The 14352-nt window shown below is 33.4% G+C and overlaps 1 protein-coding gene across 12 annotated transcripts in view; it reads right to left on the reverse strand.

Moving 5' to 3' along the window:
• Positions 1–14352, reverse strand: part of PDLIM5 (PDZ and LIM domain 5) — a 197633-nt gene that overhangs the window by 71033 nt on the left and 112248 nt on the right. For 4 of the 12 annotated variants that reach the window (XM_045570702.1, XM_036411278.2, XM_036411287.2 and 1 more), the window contains 3 exons: positions 10580–10622; positions 8553–8971; positions 1931–1945 (listed from right to left, as the gene is read on the reverse strand). In XM_045570702.1, the coding sequence (XP_045426658.1) occupies positions 1931–1945; positions 8553–8971; positions 10580–10622 (477 nt within the window). Of the gene's footprint in view, positions 1–1930; positions 1946–5430; positions 5448–8552; positions 8972–10579; positions 10623–14352 lie in introns of all 12 variants that reach the window. The other 8 variants (XM_036411320.2, XM_036411330.2, XM_036411366.2 and 5 more) reach the window with 4 other exon arrangements.

The following is a 14352-nucleotide window of genomic DNA, read 5'->3' on the forward strand; positions in this document are numbered from 1 at the left end:
CTCATTCATGTGCACAGATAGATATCTCTCATCCCTAACAAGACTGTGCAGAATCAGCATAGTAAAGAAGAGCTATGGTATATGATAAACCAATGAAATATTTATCAAAGGACCCACATATAAATCTTGGCTCTATGATTTTTCAGAGGTGGGATTTTAGACAAGTCAATCTCACTAGGACTCACTGTTTTCATATATATATAAGATAAGAATATCACATACAAAGTCATATTGTTCTGAGGATTATATGAAATAATAAATGTGTAAGGAATCTATAAACTACACAGTTTGCTAAGAACATTCATTTTTCTCTTAATAAAGCATAAATACTGGGGAACTTACAAAGTATACTTTACCACTTTACCCTAAGGCTGTGGTCAGCAAACTGAGAAGCTCAAGAGCCACATGCGGCTCTTTGGCTCCTTGAGCGTGGCTCTTCCACAAAATACCATGGCCTGGGCAAGTCTATTTTGAAGAAGTGGCATTAGAAGTTTAAATTTTAAAAAACTGACTCTCAAAAGAAATTTCAATAGCTGTGCTGTTGATTTTTGGCTCTGTTGACTCATGAGTTTGCTGACCACTGCCCTAGGGACCTTATCAAAACTGTGACCGTACACTAGAAGTGTTTTTGTCCATCAAAGAACATGATAGAATTAACATTAACACTGGCTTTAGAATGAGGAAGATAAAAGCTCAGGTACTATATCCTCCACTCAGCGTGTGTTTAATGCAAGTCATTTAATTTCCCCAAATCTAGATTTTTCCCATCTAAGAAATGGGGACTACATCTATCTTGATGGGTTGTTTTAAGGAATAAATAATGTATGTAAAGTGTTTTCCACAGTGCCTAACAGTAATTATTTCATATTGTTTTCTCTTATTATTACCAAAATAATTATTAGTTATGCATGCTCTAAAACTATGGATCATCTTCATATACAATGAATAGCATCAAAAGTATTTATCTACAAAATTAGTAATACCTACTAAAATTTATAAGTTTTAAATATACCAGAAGTGAAATCTCTAAAACACCTTTTACTAATATTGAACAAAACCAAATCCTTTTTATAAGACAAAATTTTTAAAAATTAAAAAAATAATAGGCATAGATAACTTCATAACAACAGTCTTTGGCAGATAGAAATTCCTAAGCAGACAATACTTAAACTTATGCAATTACCTGAATAACTTTATTTTAATATTAAACTTATAGCTTTAAATTTCTCTGTAATTAGTGACTGCAGTTTATGCTTAAATGGCAGCAATTTCAGGTATAAGACTACTGTATAGTTTATAAAAGGTTTTTTTCTATAAAAATATAAAACAAGAGTGTAAAATTAAGACACCACGAATTGTAAAATGACACCATTTAAGAATGCTTTTAGCTGTGATTCACTTGTGATCCTCTGTGACATTCACCACAGCAAAGGTCTTGTGTTAAAAGATATGAATTCATTTAGGTTTTTTTTCTTCGAGCTTTCAAACTCTAGACTCTGATTACTATGATTAGAAAAGAGAATAATCTCAATGATTTTTTTTAAGTACTTAAAAATTTAACTAGCAAGAGCAATTTTTTTCAAAATACAGGCATTAAAAATCAGCAAGTTTATTCAAATCTTTTTTAAAACACACACACACACACAAAACACTAAATGGAGAGGCTGAACTACAACTCTCACAATATACATAGTGTATGATATTTATTTATCTTCCTAAGGGTTAACTTAAATGTGGGTGCTGTACACATACCCCTGATTCATATGAAGTTCTCTAGCATGAAAAACGTTCCTGGGCTCCTTAACATATTTGAAAATTCTTATAATGAGAAGATATTATCAAAATTTGCTGATGTTAAGTTGAAAGCAAGATGGAAAGTTACAGAGACAATGATGAAAATGACGAAAGGAACCACTGATTAGGTACTTACACGGTGCCGGGGTTACTGAAAGAGAAATAACACACACACACACAAATGTGAAAGAGTAGAGAAGACATTGATGTTCCCAGGATGATGTAAAATCGACAAAGATGAGGCCAGAAAAAGAAGAAAAGGAAAAAATGAAATAACAGAATTCAAAACAATGAATTTATATGAAGATGTTACACAAGCATCATGCTTCAAAATAACCACGTAAGCACAGACAAATAAAAATGAGCAAATGTTAGTCAAAACTTTGTTACAATTATTGGGACAACAGTCTTATCTGCGTTTTTGTTTGTTTCCCAAAACACTAAAAAATACTTTATATATCATTGCTAACTCAAGTCTCAAGCTACTAATACCAAGAGAGAAAGATCCATTATTTTTTAAACTTTTCTAGGTTTTTATAAGTTTCATTTCAGTATGAATCCAAATTCCTATTATGTTCCTAACAAAAAGCACAGAATAAAACAATTATTAGATGTAAGATGTGAAATCAAATTGTTTTAGAATAATTTTTAAATCAGAGAGATTAGGAGAAAAACATTTTTACATAATATATGTAGTAGTATATTTACTCTTCTCTAGCCCATATAATAGAAATAGCAACTGTAATCACACATAAATTATCCTGAATTAGGAATTATGCACTATTTGAAAATTTTCTTAACTTTTTTAATGTGGTAATTATGGTGAAAAATACAGAAAGCACGGGTCAAAAATAATGGGCATTAGTATTCAATTTTCAAACTCTCCCCTGTCTACCACTGTTACTACTCTCAAACACAAGCAAATCCCAGGGAGTTTAGAACTGAATTTCAGAAACTCCAGTTCTGTCTTACCAACTACCTTATTTACCCAGAAAGGTGTGTCTGATATTATATAGTAAAGGACCTAGATTAATAAGATCTAAAGAGGGAAAACCTCAAAACATAATTCACTCACATAGCCTATTAGTTAACAGAATCATTTAAAAAATATAACCCTTGAACAATGTGAAAGTTAGCTGTGCTGATCATCCACCCTCCCCACCCCACCCCACCCCCACAGCAGTTGAAAATCCAAATATAATTTTTGAGTCCTCCAAAATTGTGTTGTTCCCTGGTATCCTCCAGGGACTGGTTCCAGGACCCCTTGGGATACCCAAACCCTCAGGTGTTCAAGTTCCTTATATAAAATGCATGGAAAAATACATGCAGTCATCCTTCCGTATCTGTGTTTACCAAAAATAAGAATAAGGAGAGTCGACTGTGTATTTACAGAAAAAAAATCTGCATATAAGTGAATCTGTACAGTTCACACCCATGTTGTGCGAAGGTCAACTATATATTCTTATTACGTTAAGGACAGAGAAGATAAAGTATAAACTCTAGCTTTTTTACACACAGTTTAACCAATCGTTCCACAATAGAGTTTTAGTCAGAGTAACTAATAATTCATTATAAACATAGTGAGAATAACTTCCTACCAGTTTTAATATTAAGACTGTGAATGTGCCTATATCCCCAAATGTCAAAGTCAGTTTTATAAGTTCAAGAGAGGCTGAGTTTCACTGAATGGGGTAGGATGTAGGAGTAAGTTTATCTCAACAGTTTATCAATATTTACTCTTCTCTAGCCCAAGTGCAAAGCATTCCCTCCTCTGCCTTGCTGTTTTAAGTAGTAGGGAAATTACAAAGTTTTGGGAAACAGTTGTATGTCAACAGGAAGTTGGAGAGAATGTTCTATAGTATGGTGAGGAGCAGATTGTTTTTCAACATTAATGCCAACTTGAATATGCCAAGTATTTTCATGCATTTTAGAAAGTTTGCCCAAGTAGAACAGCCCATCATACACCACAGTACCATTGTGGCAGTGAGATGACTTGGCTTTTTGCCCTGCCTGTGCTGCCCACTTCCCCTCTGCCCTGGGCAAGCTGCAATCTACAGAAAGAAGCCCCTTTTTCCTCGACAGTGAAATGGACTGCAATTTCTCTCTCCCTTAGTCTCGTTGAAGGGCATATGTTTAACATATTTATTTGAAGGTACTCTGAAACTATACAAATACAGATGTGTTCTTGGGTTATATACCTCCAATGCTCATTATTAAAAACTAATAGCAAACCCAACTGGAGTTTATGCATGTTATGTACTCATATAGCCTCAATTCACTCAATTTAGCTTCACGTCTATAACCATTAAAAACAAATATGAATTCAAAGTAACAGAAATAAGCCCAGTTCACAAACAGGTGATATAGAATAAGATATACCAAAATTTGACTTCAAAAGAAGTAGGTTCCAATCTTAGCTCTATCACTTACAAGCTACCAGATTTGAGAAATTTGAGTGACTTCTCAGCATTCAGTTTAAATGAGAATTAAATCACATTAATGCATTTAGAAACACCTAGCACAATGCACAGTAACACATAATAAATTCATCTGAGTCTGAATCTTAAATACATATTTAACCTAAGTGCTTAAATTTCATTTTCCAAGTCCCATTTTCTCCCCCTTTAAAGTCAAACTGTTTCATTGGAATCTAGTAACTAATCAAAGTCTTTGTGCATAAGAATTTAACTTTAAATAGACAAACAGTAAATCAGGGTTTGGGGATTTTTCACCAGCACATTGGTGTGCAATATTTCTTGTGTATGTAATGTGAAACTATTCAGTTAGCAAGACCAAAGCCACACTGGAACATAGTTGCTCTAATAATTCAGCAGTTAATTCTTGAGTGTAGCTAAGATATTCCATACTCCCAATTCTACTCTCTTAGAGTAATGATAAAGAAATTTCAGCACAACTCAGAACATTAAAGCTTAACACAAAATTATTTTAAATTCTAACCTAATATGATTGTAACCTATTTTAAAGTTAGCAATCACAGGCAGTTTACTGTCAATACCAACAAACAACAGCAAGGTTTTTAAGTTATACTACAGTGATTTCCAATGTCTATGCCAACTACCTGTGACATTTAATAAATTGATAATTATTTATCTTAACTAATTTAAAAGGTGTATAGACTTTCTATCATCCAAGGACACATAACTGCACATATACAGATTTAAATCTTTCAGCCTCATTGTTTGAAAAATCAAAAATGTTCTTAGAGACTTTACCTGGAAAATACTTGTTTTGTTATATGAATTTGGAAATCAACTCAATCTTACATATACCAATACTAGTGGTATATGTTTTCTGCTTTCTCTCTTACCTTTACTTTGTCTTCTAGTAGTCTAGACTGATATACATTCAATTCCCCAAAGCATTACTTTTTTTAGCCACTACACAGCACACCCCACATATATTTTAAAACAAAAGTCAAACACTAATATTTATTACTATAAAACAATTCACCACCACATAGCAATGCAAACCAAACTCACTAAAAAGACTAAATGTGGTTATTCTAAATTATAGCTGTTTTGCAAAATTTAACTTAATTTTGCAAAAATCGGGCATTCATGCTGTTTACTCATATATAAATCACCATATTTCCTCTCCAGTAATGTAGATACTAACTTTGTCACGTGTGTTTTCTGCAAAAAGAAAAGTATTTAAAAACATTACTACTATATCATTAAATGTCGTATCTCCCAAGGCCAGGTTCTTCAAAATACCACATAGGAACTGTTAGGAAAAATTATAGTCCAAAGAAATTGAAATTAATAAGGATACATGAAAGACTTACCTTGAAAGCAGTGGCCATTATAATGCAAGGGCATATGGAAGGGGGAAAGGTAAATCACTTACACTACTTGATGCAAAACAGCTTATCTTCCAGTTTGGAATATAAGTCCCATTTTGCTCTGAGTACAGAGAATGGTAAAAAAAAAAAAAAAAAAAAAAAAAAAAAAAAAGTAGCAAGCCAAGACCAATAATTTTTATATGTTAAAGAAAAATTAAAAACTTCTTCAAGTGCCTTGTTCATTATTATTTATAAGAAACAGGAATGCTGGCATCATATTAAAAAATATTCTGAAACTATCAACATAATCATAGATTTCATATTAGATAGGATGAATAACTATTTCTCAGTTATGGTACATAATTAATAAGCACTTGTTTGTACCTTATGTTTACTTATCCTATATAAATTTGGATGAGATGTCTATCAAATTGGCAAAGTAACTATTTTATAAATATATATTTTTTTTTCTTAATTTTTTTATTGATTTCAGAGAGGAAGGGAGAGAGAGAGAGAAACATCCATGATGAGAGAGAATCACGGGTCAGCGGCCTCCTGCACACCCCCTACTAAGGATCAAGCCCACAAACTGGGCATCCGCCCTTGACCAGAATCGACCCCAGGACCCTTTGGTCTGCAGGCCAATGCTCTATTCACTGAGCCAAACTGGCTAGGGCACTAGTTACTTTAAATCACTTAAGAACTAAGACCTCTTGTTTTGAGGAAAAAAGATAACATGTATTGAGCTTTACATCCTTCTAAACTCTTAAATTTTTTATTAATGGTACATATTATCTTTTAAATAAAAAGAAAGTAACAATTCTCAACTTTGAAAATGTTTTGTTGCAAATCTCTTGTAACATAAAAATATGGAAAATTTAATAATCACATAATTAGTAAAATGTCTGACAGTAATTTAAAAACAAACTGTCTGGCACCTGATACAGGAAATGCAAATATCATAAAACATCTACCCTTCAAAATGACACATCATGGACAAGTGTGTGATCTATTTTTTGTTTCTTTAATTACATGTAGTAAGAGAAAGGGCACTGCAAATTTGTTTTAGAATTTCAGACACCACATTTGTTTTCAGAATAATCAAATTTTCATTGCCCTAACATCTGGACAACATTTGAAATCAAGCTATTTTTAAACACATCCATTTGCCAATGATGGCTGTTAAAGATGCAAAATGCATAATGATCCCTTTTCTCCTGACTCCTGCACAGTGCTGGGCACCAGGCCTGTGCTCAGTAATCACATGACGATGGACTAAGAAGCCACCATGAAGGTCCTGTAACTATACCACTGCCTACAGTTTCGGTTTGAAATGATACGCTTTCAATCACTTCAAGTTTGATCATCAAAGCTATACTTATAAACCACAAAATATAAAACTTGGTATTTTCATATACTTTAAAAGTAGTACTTTACCATAACCTCAATTTGCTTTTAACTCTACAATTTTCCCTTAGGAAGACTTTCATATAAAATTTCAAGATGTGTTAATAAGGAGAAAAGATTTTAGTTCAAACACTTCCTTCAATGGACTTTTTCCTAGTGAACCTGGAATTTAATAAAGGTAGTAAATTTCTGCTTTTAGTTTTCTGAGGGGCTAGCATTTGAAAGGGAGCATCTGTCTTTTCAGAATATGTACTTTGATGACTCTATAGTCTTAAAACAAACAGACAACCAAACACACCTCAACACTACATACTATTCTTCTTCCTCACATGAAAGAATAACTTTCTTAGAAGGACACTAATTTTCTGCAATATACACATCAAAACTTTTTAAAAAGCCACCCACAACCACAGAACCACATGCAGGGCCCGGTAGCTGTTCCTTCAGACCTCCTCCTGCTCTTTCAGCAGCAGCCTGGAACCCTGCCACCTCTCTCTCAAAGCCCCACGGTTGCCATGGTGGCAGTGCTACCCAAAGCACAGTCCCTTCATTACATGAATTACCATTCGGAAGGGATTATCTCAGAAAGAACCTATCCACACAATTATTTTAATTATATTTTCCTGGGAACTGGCATTGGTAAAACCAATCAGGCATGGAGATTATTTCCCTTTGTTTTCCTTTTAAAGTAAATTTTTGCCACAATAAATCTGATCAAATAAATTATTGGCTTAAAGTCTGATCAATGAATTCAACGAACAAAATGACCATCTATAAATAAAGACTGTTGAAAACAAACTTCAAAAGGGAAAAATTATAAGAAATAGATTTTTAAAAACACTTGACATTATATATTTAGTGCCTATTCATTTAAATCCATTCGTTTTAGAAAAATCTTTACAATGAAAATACCTACTAATTTGCTTCTAAAGTTTTTCATGCATCCCTGGACATTATTGTTTTGTCATTACTGTTTGCTTTTAAAGACTCAATTCTAGCATGAGTTTACCTGAAAAGAACAACGCTTGCATTTTAACCTAAGCTAATGCATCAGGCACAGACATGAGTCAAAACTTTGATTTCTATCTTTCTAAGACTTAATTCCTAGGGGGGAAAAAGTTTCTTACAAACTCATTTCCTCTCTGCTTAGGATGTGATACATAAGCTGATAAACTGATAGAAATGCAACCACTGTTGAAACTTTTGGTGACTAATAAAGGAATGGAAATTTTGAGGAAGAAAGATGTAAGATTTGCCTTGCATTATAAGTGCCAGCTGCTCAATGCTGTGCCAGGACTTGGACAAAAAGAGTTACAGTATGTTACACGGTTCATAACATGTCAAAATGCATAATTAGGTTTTGATTAACCTATCATTGCCTTGCAGAAAGTGCAGTATGTGTATAATATAAAGCTACATGCTAACAAAGCAAATAAAACCTCATCTCCCTTTTTTCAAAGAACAGCAGATTTTGAGGGGATTTAGATTGTTTCCTGGAAATTGCCTGAAAGAGTTTTGATAAGAGCAGAAAGCACCCTTGGCCACCTACCCATTTTGCTGTTTACTGTCACCCTGGGATCCTCTTCTCTGTCCCTCCGCTAGCTCCTGAGCAGTCTCGGAACACACGCTGGTGACTGTGGGCTGCCGTGGGACATTAACTGCAGGTTTACCAGCGCTCAGTGCAGGTGAACGCTGGTCAGCACTAAGATTGGCATTAGCATGCAGTCCAGATGAAGCGAATGGGGGAGAAGTGACAGCAGCCACGGGTGGAGGGGAAGCATGTGATGAAGTGGTGGCATAGGCTGGGGTGAAGGCAGACGATGGTGATGGGATGGATGTGACTTTTGGTGAAGACACAGAACCAAAGGGCCGTGGTGCCTTATTGTAGGCCATGTTGGCTGTGGAAGTGACTTTGGACACAGCAGGAGATGTAATGGGCACAGGTTTAACTACTTCCTTAGGTTCTCCCTATGTAAAATAAAAATAAACATATACAAAAACACACCAGATACATGCAAACCAGATTCTCTTAAAAGAACAAAGCTTGTTTTTAAAAAAGACAAACATAATCATGTTAGCAGCTCAAACTTTACAGGTTTCCCGATAAAAACAATTACGTTGATATAGCATAACATGCATGCTAACTGCTTCCAACATGCATAACACAGATGCACACACTGAGTACATTTTTTAAAATAAAAATAAAAGGAGTTTCAAAATATTTAGAAAATGGAGCAGGAAAGCTATCAAAAAGCCTAAAGGCCATCATAAGTGTCAATTTAGACATATTCCAAAAGAAAAATTTTCAAATTCCTCACAATAAATAATACATTGCTAATCAAAATGTTTATTTTAAAATATCCAGAGCCTCAATTATAATTCCATCTTTCAAGCATATTTAATTACTCTCCAGAGTACAATCATTTGATTCAAGCAGAAGCAGTAGCATATTTCTAACTCTACATGAAAAAAAAAAAAGAAATGACTATTTTCAACTAACTCAGAAATGTGCACATTCTAATTAATTATTTTGAATCAAGAAATTGCTTTTTTAAAATCAACATAAAAAACAAGTGAACAAACAAAATCAAAATCAATTCTTTTCTAGTCCTGCAATCCACCAGTTTCTCTCTCTGGAATGTTTTGAGATATCATTCAGGGAATAAAAAGGAATAAAATTATTTTCCTTTTCAAAAAAAAAATATGTTTAATAGTTACATGAGGAAAAAAATGATCTTAGATGTTTCTTCACTGCTATCAGCTAAAGAAAAAATAACTAGTAAGAAAGATCAATTCTTTCTAAAATTAACAGAATTTGTGCTTACAAATCTCTATTCGAAAGCAAGTATTAAGTTAAAAAAAAAATTTTAAAGAAATCCCTACTCATCCTAACATCCTGAAACAAAAACAATAAAAATTTTTAAAAGCATACAACGGCAATTTTATTTACTTCATTTTAAGAAAGCAAAGGTAATCTAAAAAAAATCTTATAAAAATTATAAATCTAACTAAAGGGTAAAAGTAGCTTGTTACCTCAGTAAATCAATACAATAAGCATTTGATAGTAAGATACAAGTAAAATTAAAGAGAAATTCCTAAACAGCATTAAGCAGATGTATATGAATAATGGTTTGGAACAATTTGAGGATATAGATGAGAAAAAAAAGGCATTTGCCAGTAATCTAATTACAAGAATACTCAGCAAATGTAACTTAAAACTTATTAATATTATGAATAAAATAAGATTAAGAACTTATAATATTCATTTTTAGTAAACATTTATTATCTTTAGAATATATGAATAAAAACTAGCAAGTTAAAAGTAATGTAAAAATTTTGTATATAAGTCATTAAAAATACATAATACTGGAAAAATGTTTTAAAATATAATTAGAAAGATTGTAATTCTGTATGTATTGATTTCCATTTTCCCATCATCTTTAAAGGAAAAGAACTGTAAGGAAAACTGTATTGAAACTATACATTGTCAGTATGGCGTGAGAAAGGAATGGAAATTAGAGTATTTCAGGAGGGACTATCAAATGGTAGCCTAGTGACAATAGGTTAGAAACACACCTTTTGAACAGGTACTGGTTCTGGCCTGGATGTAGCAGATGCTCTGGGGGAAAAAGAAGAGAAAAAAAATAAGAAACATGAACTGTTACAAACTTATTAATGGAATTTGTTATTAAATACCTTAATATACTAAATAATCAGAATTTACAGTCTTATAACTCATTATTTTTGACTATTCACAATCTACTAATTAGTTTATAAAACTCAAATGCTGCAAGATCCAATAATTCCTCTACATTCATTAGTTCTCTACACACTCAAATGAGGAAAGACAAACACCAATCATGTTTACTACTGCACGCAAGTTTAATCTTCAAAGGGCAAGGATAATAAATGTGACTTTTTGATCCTTGAGTGGCTCCTGAAACATCATCTGAATCATCTCCAATAGTATCTGCCTTTTCCCCTCACATCCATGAAACCATCCATAGGATATTGGCCTCTTTGTGAAGATACTGAATAAACTCAGGTTGAACTGAGTTACCAAATAAATATTTATTTTGCATTCAGATTCTTCTCTGCTTATCCAAGTTTACTCTTGATATTAAACTGTAAGTTCTTTAAGCTATAATTTCAGCAAAGGTGATGACCATGTACCATTTGTTTCTGTCAGTACTATACCTGCCATGAAAGAGTAATGAGTGTTAAAAGAGAGAGCAAGAAAGTAGGACAAAAATTCATGTACAAAATAGACTTCACTATTTCTAAATCCAAATTAATTATTTTTAATATATGCTTTTTGTATTATTACCGTTCCTTTGGTTAGTGTGGATTAATAGTAGTAATAATTGATTTACAGGAATTATCTCATGCAATCATAAAAAATAACCAAGTGGAAACCGTCATTATCCTGACATTTTAGATGAGGGACTTCAAAGTTAGAGTGAATAAATTACTTATTAGGATGGAGCTGAGGCCACTAGTCAAGGAAAGTAACTAAATGATTGGGAACGCATCTAATGATTTAAAGGCTTTTTACCCAGCATTAGGTACATGTTATGTTTAATAAGCAGTTGGGCTCTTCCATCACACAAGCCTGAGGACAAGCCATGAAGTGCAAAATTCAAGAAAAATAATTATAGTAAGTAAACGAGTAATAATTTTAAACTACAAACTATGAGACTGTTTTACTTATAGAGAAAGAAGATGCCAGCGAAGTGTAATTGGTCTCTGTGAGCATAACTTAGTAACGAACTCCAAACATGTTAGCAGCAACTGATTTTTTCCAATATCTAATTTGGTTAGCTGGGGCAAGCACTGACTGAATAATTGGCTAAGCTAAGGAATGGCCAGAATAGATGCAAACACTTGGTTATGGTTATATAGAATTATATACAATTGCATAACTTTCCATGTGTACTCTTAGGCAGACTTTCCATTCATACTCTCAAGTTTCTCTTTTAGCTCAGAAGGTCATTATAACAAGCAAAGGAAACAAGTTCAGTACAGAACAACGGAATCTTCCTTTCACTGAAATTTCACAATAGGCTGCAAATCACAAAGGATCTATATTAAAAGCACCCAAGGCATTACTGACAGTTTGCTATAATAGAGACGATGGTATCCCATTTTTACTTCTGGACACTTAAACTTTTCTAGCAACATAAAAACAGTTTATGAAAAAGAACATGTTTACAAATAGAATAAAAAGCACAGGTTATATATATAAAAAATAAAATCTCATTTTTTTCCAGATGTTTCTTCTTTAAAAAAATAAAATAAAAATGTTTGATTTCAGAGAGGGAGGGAGAGGGAGAGAAAGAAATATCAATGATGAGAAAGACTCATTGATTGGCTGCCTCCTGTATTCCCTATACCGGGGATCAAGCCCACAACCTAGGCATGTGCCCTGACCGAAAATGGAACCGTTTTTCCGGGGTTCGTAGGTCCACGCTCAACCAGTGAGCCATGCTGGCTGGACCAGATATTTCTTCTTATTTAAACAACGTTAGCAACAACAGCAAAAGCCACATAATTGTTAGTTTTCATTATTTTTTTTTAAGAAGAATACAATAACAATAAGTCCTGATACACTTTACGCATTGAAAGTTCCACAAAAATACTGTTTGGAATTTTAAATTCACAAAAAAATTATAAATCAAAGGCTTAAATCTGTTTTCCCTTCCTTCCTTCTAATAAGGTTTTACTACTGTAGTGACATGAACTAAGACAAGTAATCAGAGAAAAGAAGGGCAACGTGCCCTGAAAACTCCAGGATTGAGTCCATTACACATTAAAAACACAACCGTTTTATAGAAAAAACATAAACTAACTTACAATTAAATGTCAAATAAAATGGCTGACACCAGATGCGATAAAAATTAGTTCTGTTGGTTTAAATTTTTAAATAACCACAAAATTACTCATAGAATCATTGAAACCTGGAAGGTTCTTTAGTGCTACTTTATCACATTGCCAATCAGGTACTCATCTGACCTCAGCTTGAATGTTTGCAGGTGCTCACAATTTAAGCCATGTATTTCCTGAACATTTTTGTTTAAACTGGCCTTCAGCCGAAACCGGTTTGGCTCAGTGGATAGAGCGTCGGCTTGGGGACTGCAAGGTCCCAGGTTTCATTCCGGTCAAGGGCATGTACCTTGGTTGCGGGCACATCCCCAGTAGGGGGTGTGCAAGAGGCAGCTGATCGATGATTCTCTCTCATCGATGTTTCTAACTCTCTATCTCTCTCTTTTCCTCTCTGTATAAATTCAATAAAATATATTAAAAATAAATAAATAAATAAACTGGCCTTCATTTGTGTGTGTTGTTTTGCTTCTTGGAGTAAACAGAGTAAGTCAATCCTTCCACATTAAAAATATTTGGAAAAATGTTTTTTTAAAATATATTTTACTGATTTTTTTACAGAGAGGAAGGAAAAGGGATAGAGAGTTAGAAATATTGATCAGCTGCCTCCTGCACATCCCCTACTGAGGAATGTGCCCACAATCAAAGTACATGCCCTTGACCAGAATCGAACCTGGGACCCTTCAGTCCACAGGCTGACGCTCTATCTACTGAGCCAAAAACGGTTAGGGATGGAAAAACATTCTGACACACAGATTATGTACATAAAATCTATAACATACATTAATTATATTTTAAAATATCAGTCGACTACAAAAATCTTAAAAATTTGCATACTCTTATGACACAAACTATTGTGGTTAAGGAAATTAAGAAAATAGGAAAAGTAAAATCTGCAAAATTAGATTGTAATAACACTAGTATTTAAAAAAAAAACTTTACTAATTATCACAGAATAAAAAAATAAAAAGATTTTTACTTTCAAATATGTAAGGACTAGAGGCCTTTGCACAAAATTCATGCAAGAGTGGGCCTTCCTTCTCCCGGCTGCCGGCACCAGCTTCCCTCTGGCACCCAGGCCCGAGGCTTCCCTCCAGCCCCGGCTCATCAGGAAGGTCATCTTAAAGGGTGCCCAGTCTAATTAGCACATTACACTTTCATTATCATAGATTGGTTTCAATGTTAATACACAATGCTTGTGCAAATAATGCTATAAGTTGCTGGAAGAACTATGTATCTTATGATTCTTTTGGAAACTAATTTGGCATTTATTTACAAAAAAACTCATGACTTTTGATATAATAATCAACTTCTGGGAATCTATCATAAGGAAATAATCTGAAATATGGAAAATACTTATGTATAAAAAGATTTGATCCTATAATTAAAAACAACTAATTACACCATGAGCAAATGTTTAACTTAATAAAAACGTATGATGAATCAGTATACAATGACTAAAGTCATTC

This window comes from Pipistrellus kuhlii, unplaced genomic scaffold (genome assembly GCF_014108245.1).
Source record: "Pipistrellus kuhlii isolate mPipKuh1 unplaced genomic scaffold, mPipKuh1.p scaffold_m20_p_1, whole genome shotgun sequence".
NCBI classification, from domain to species: Eukaryota; Metazoa; Chordata; class Mammalia; order Chiroptera; family Vespertilionidae; genus Pipistrellus; species Pipistrellus kuhlii.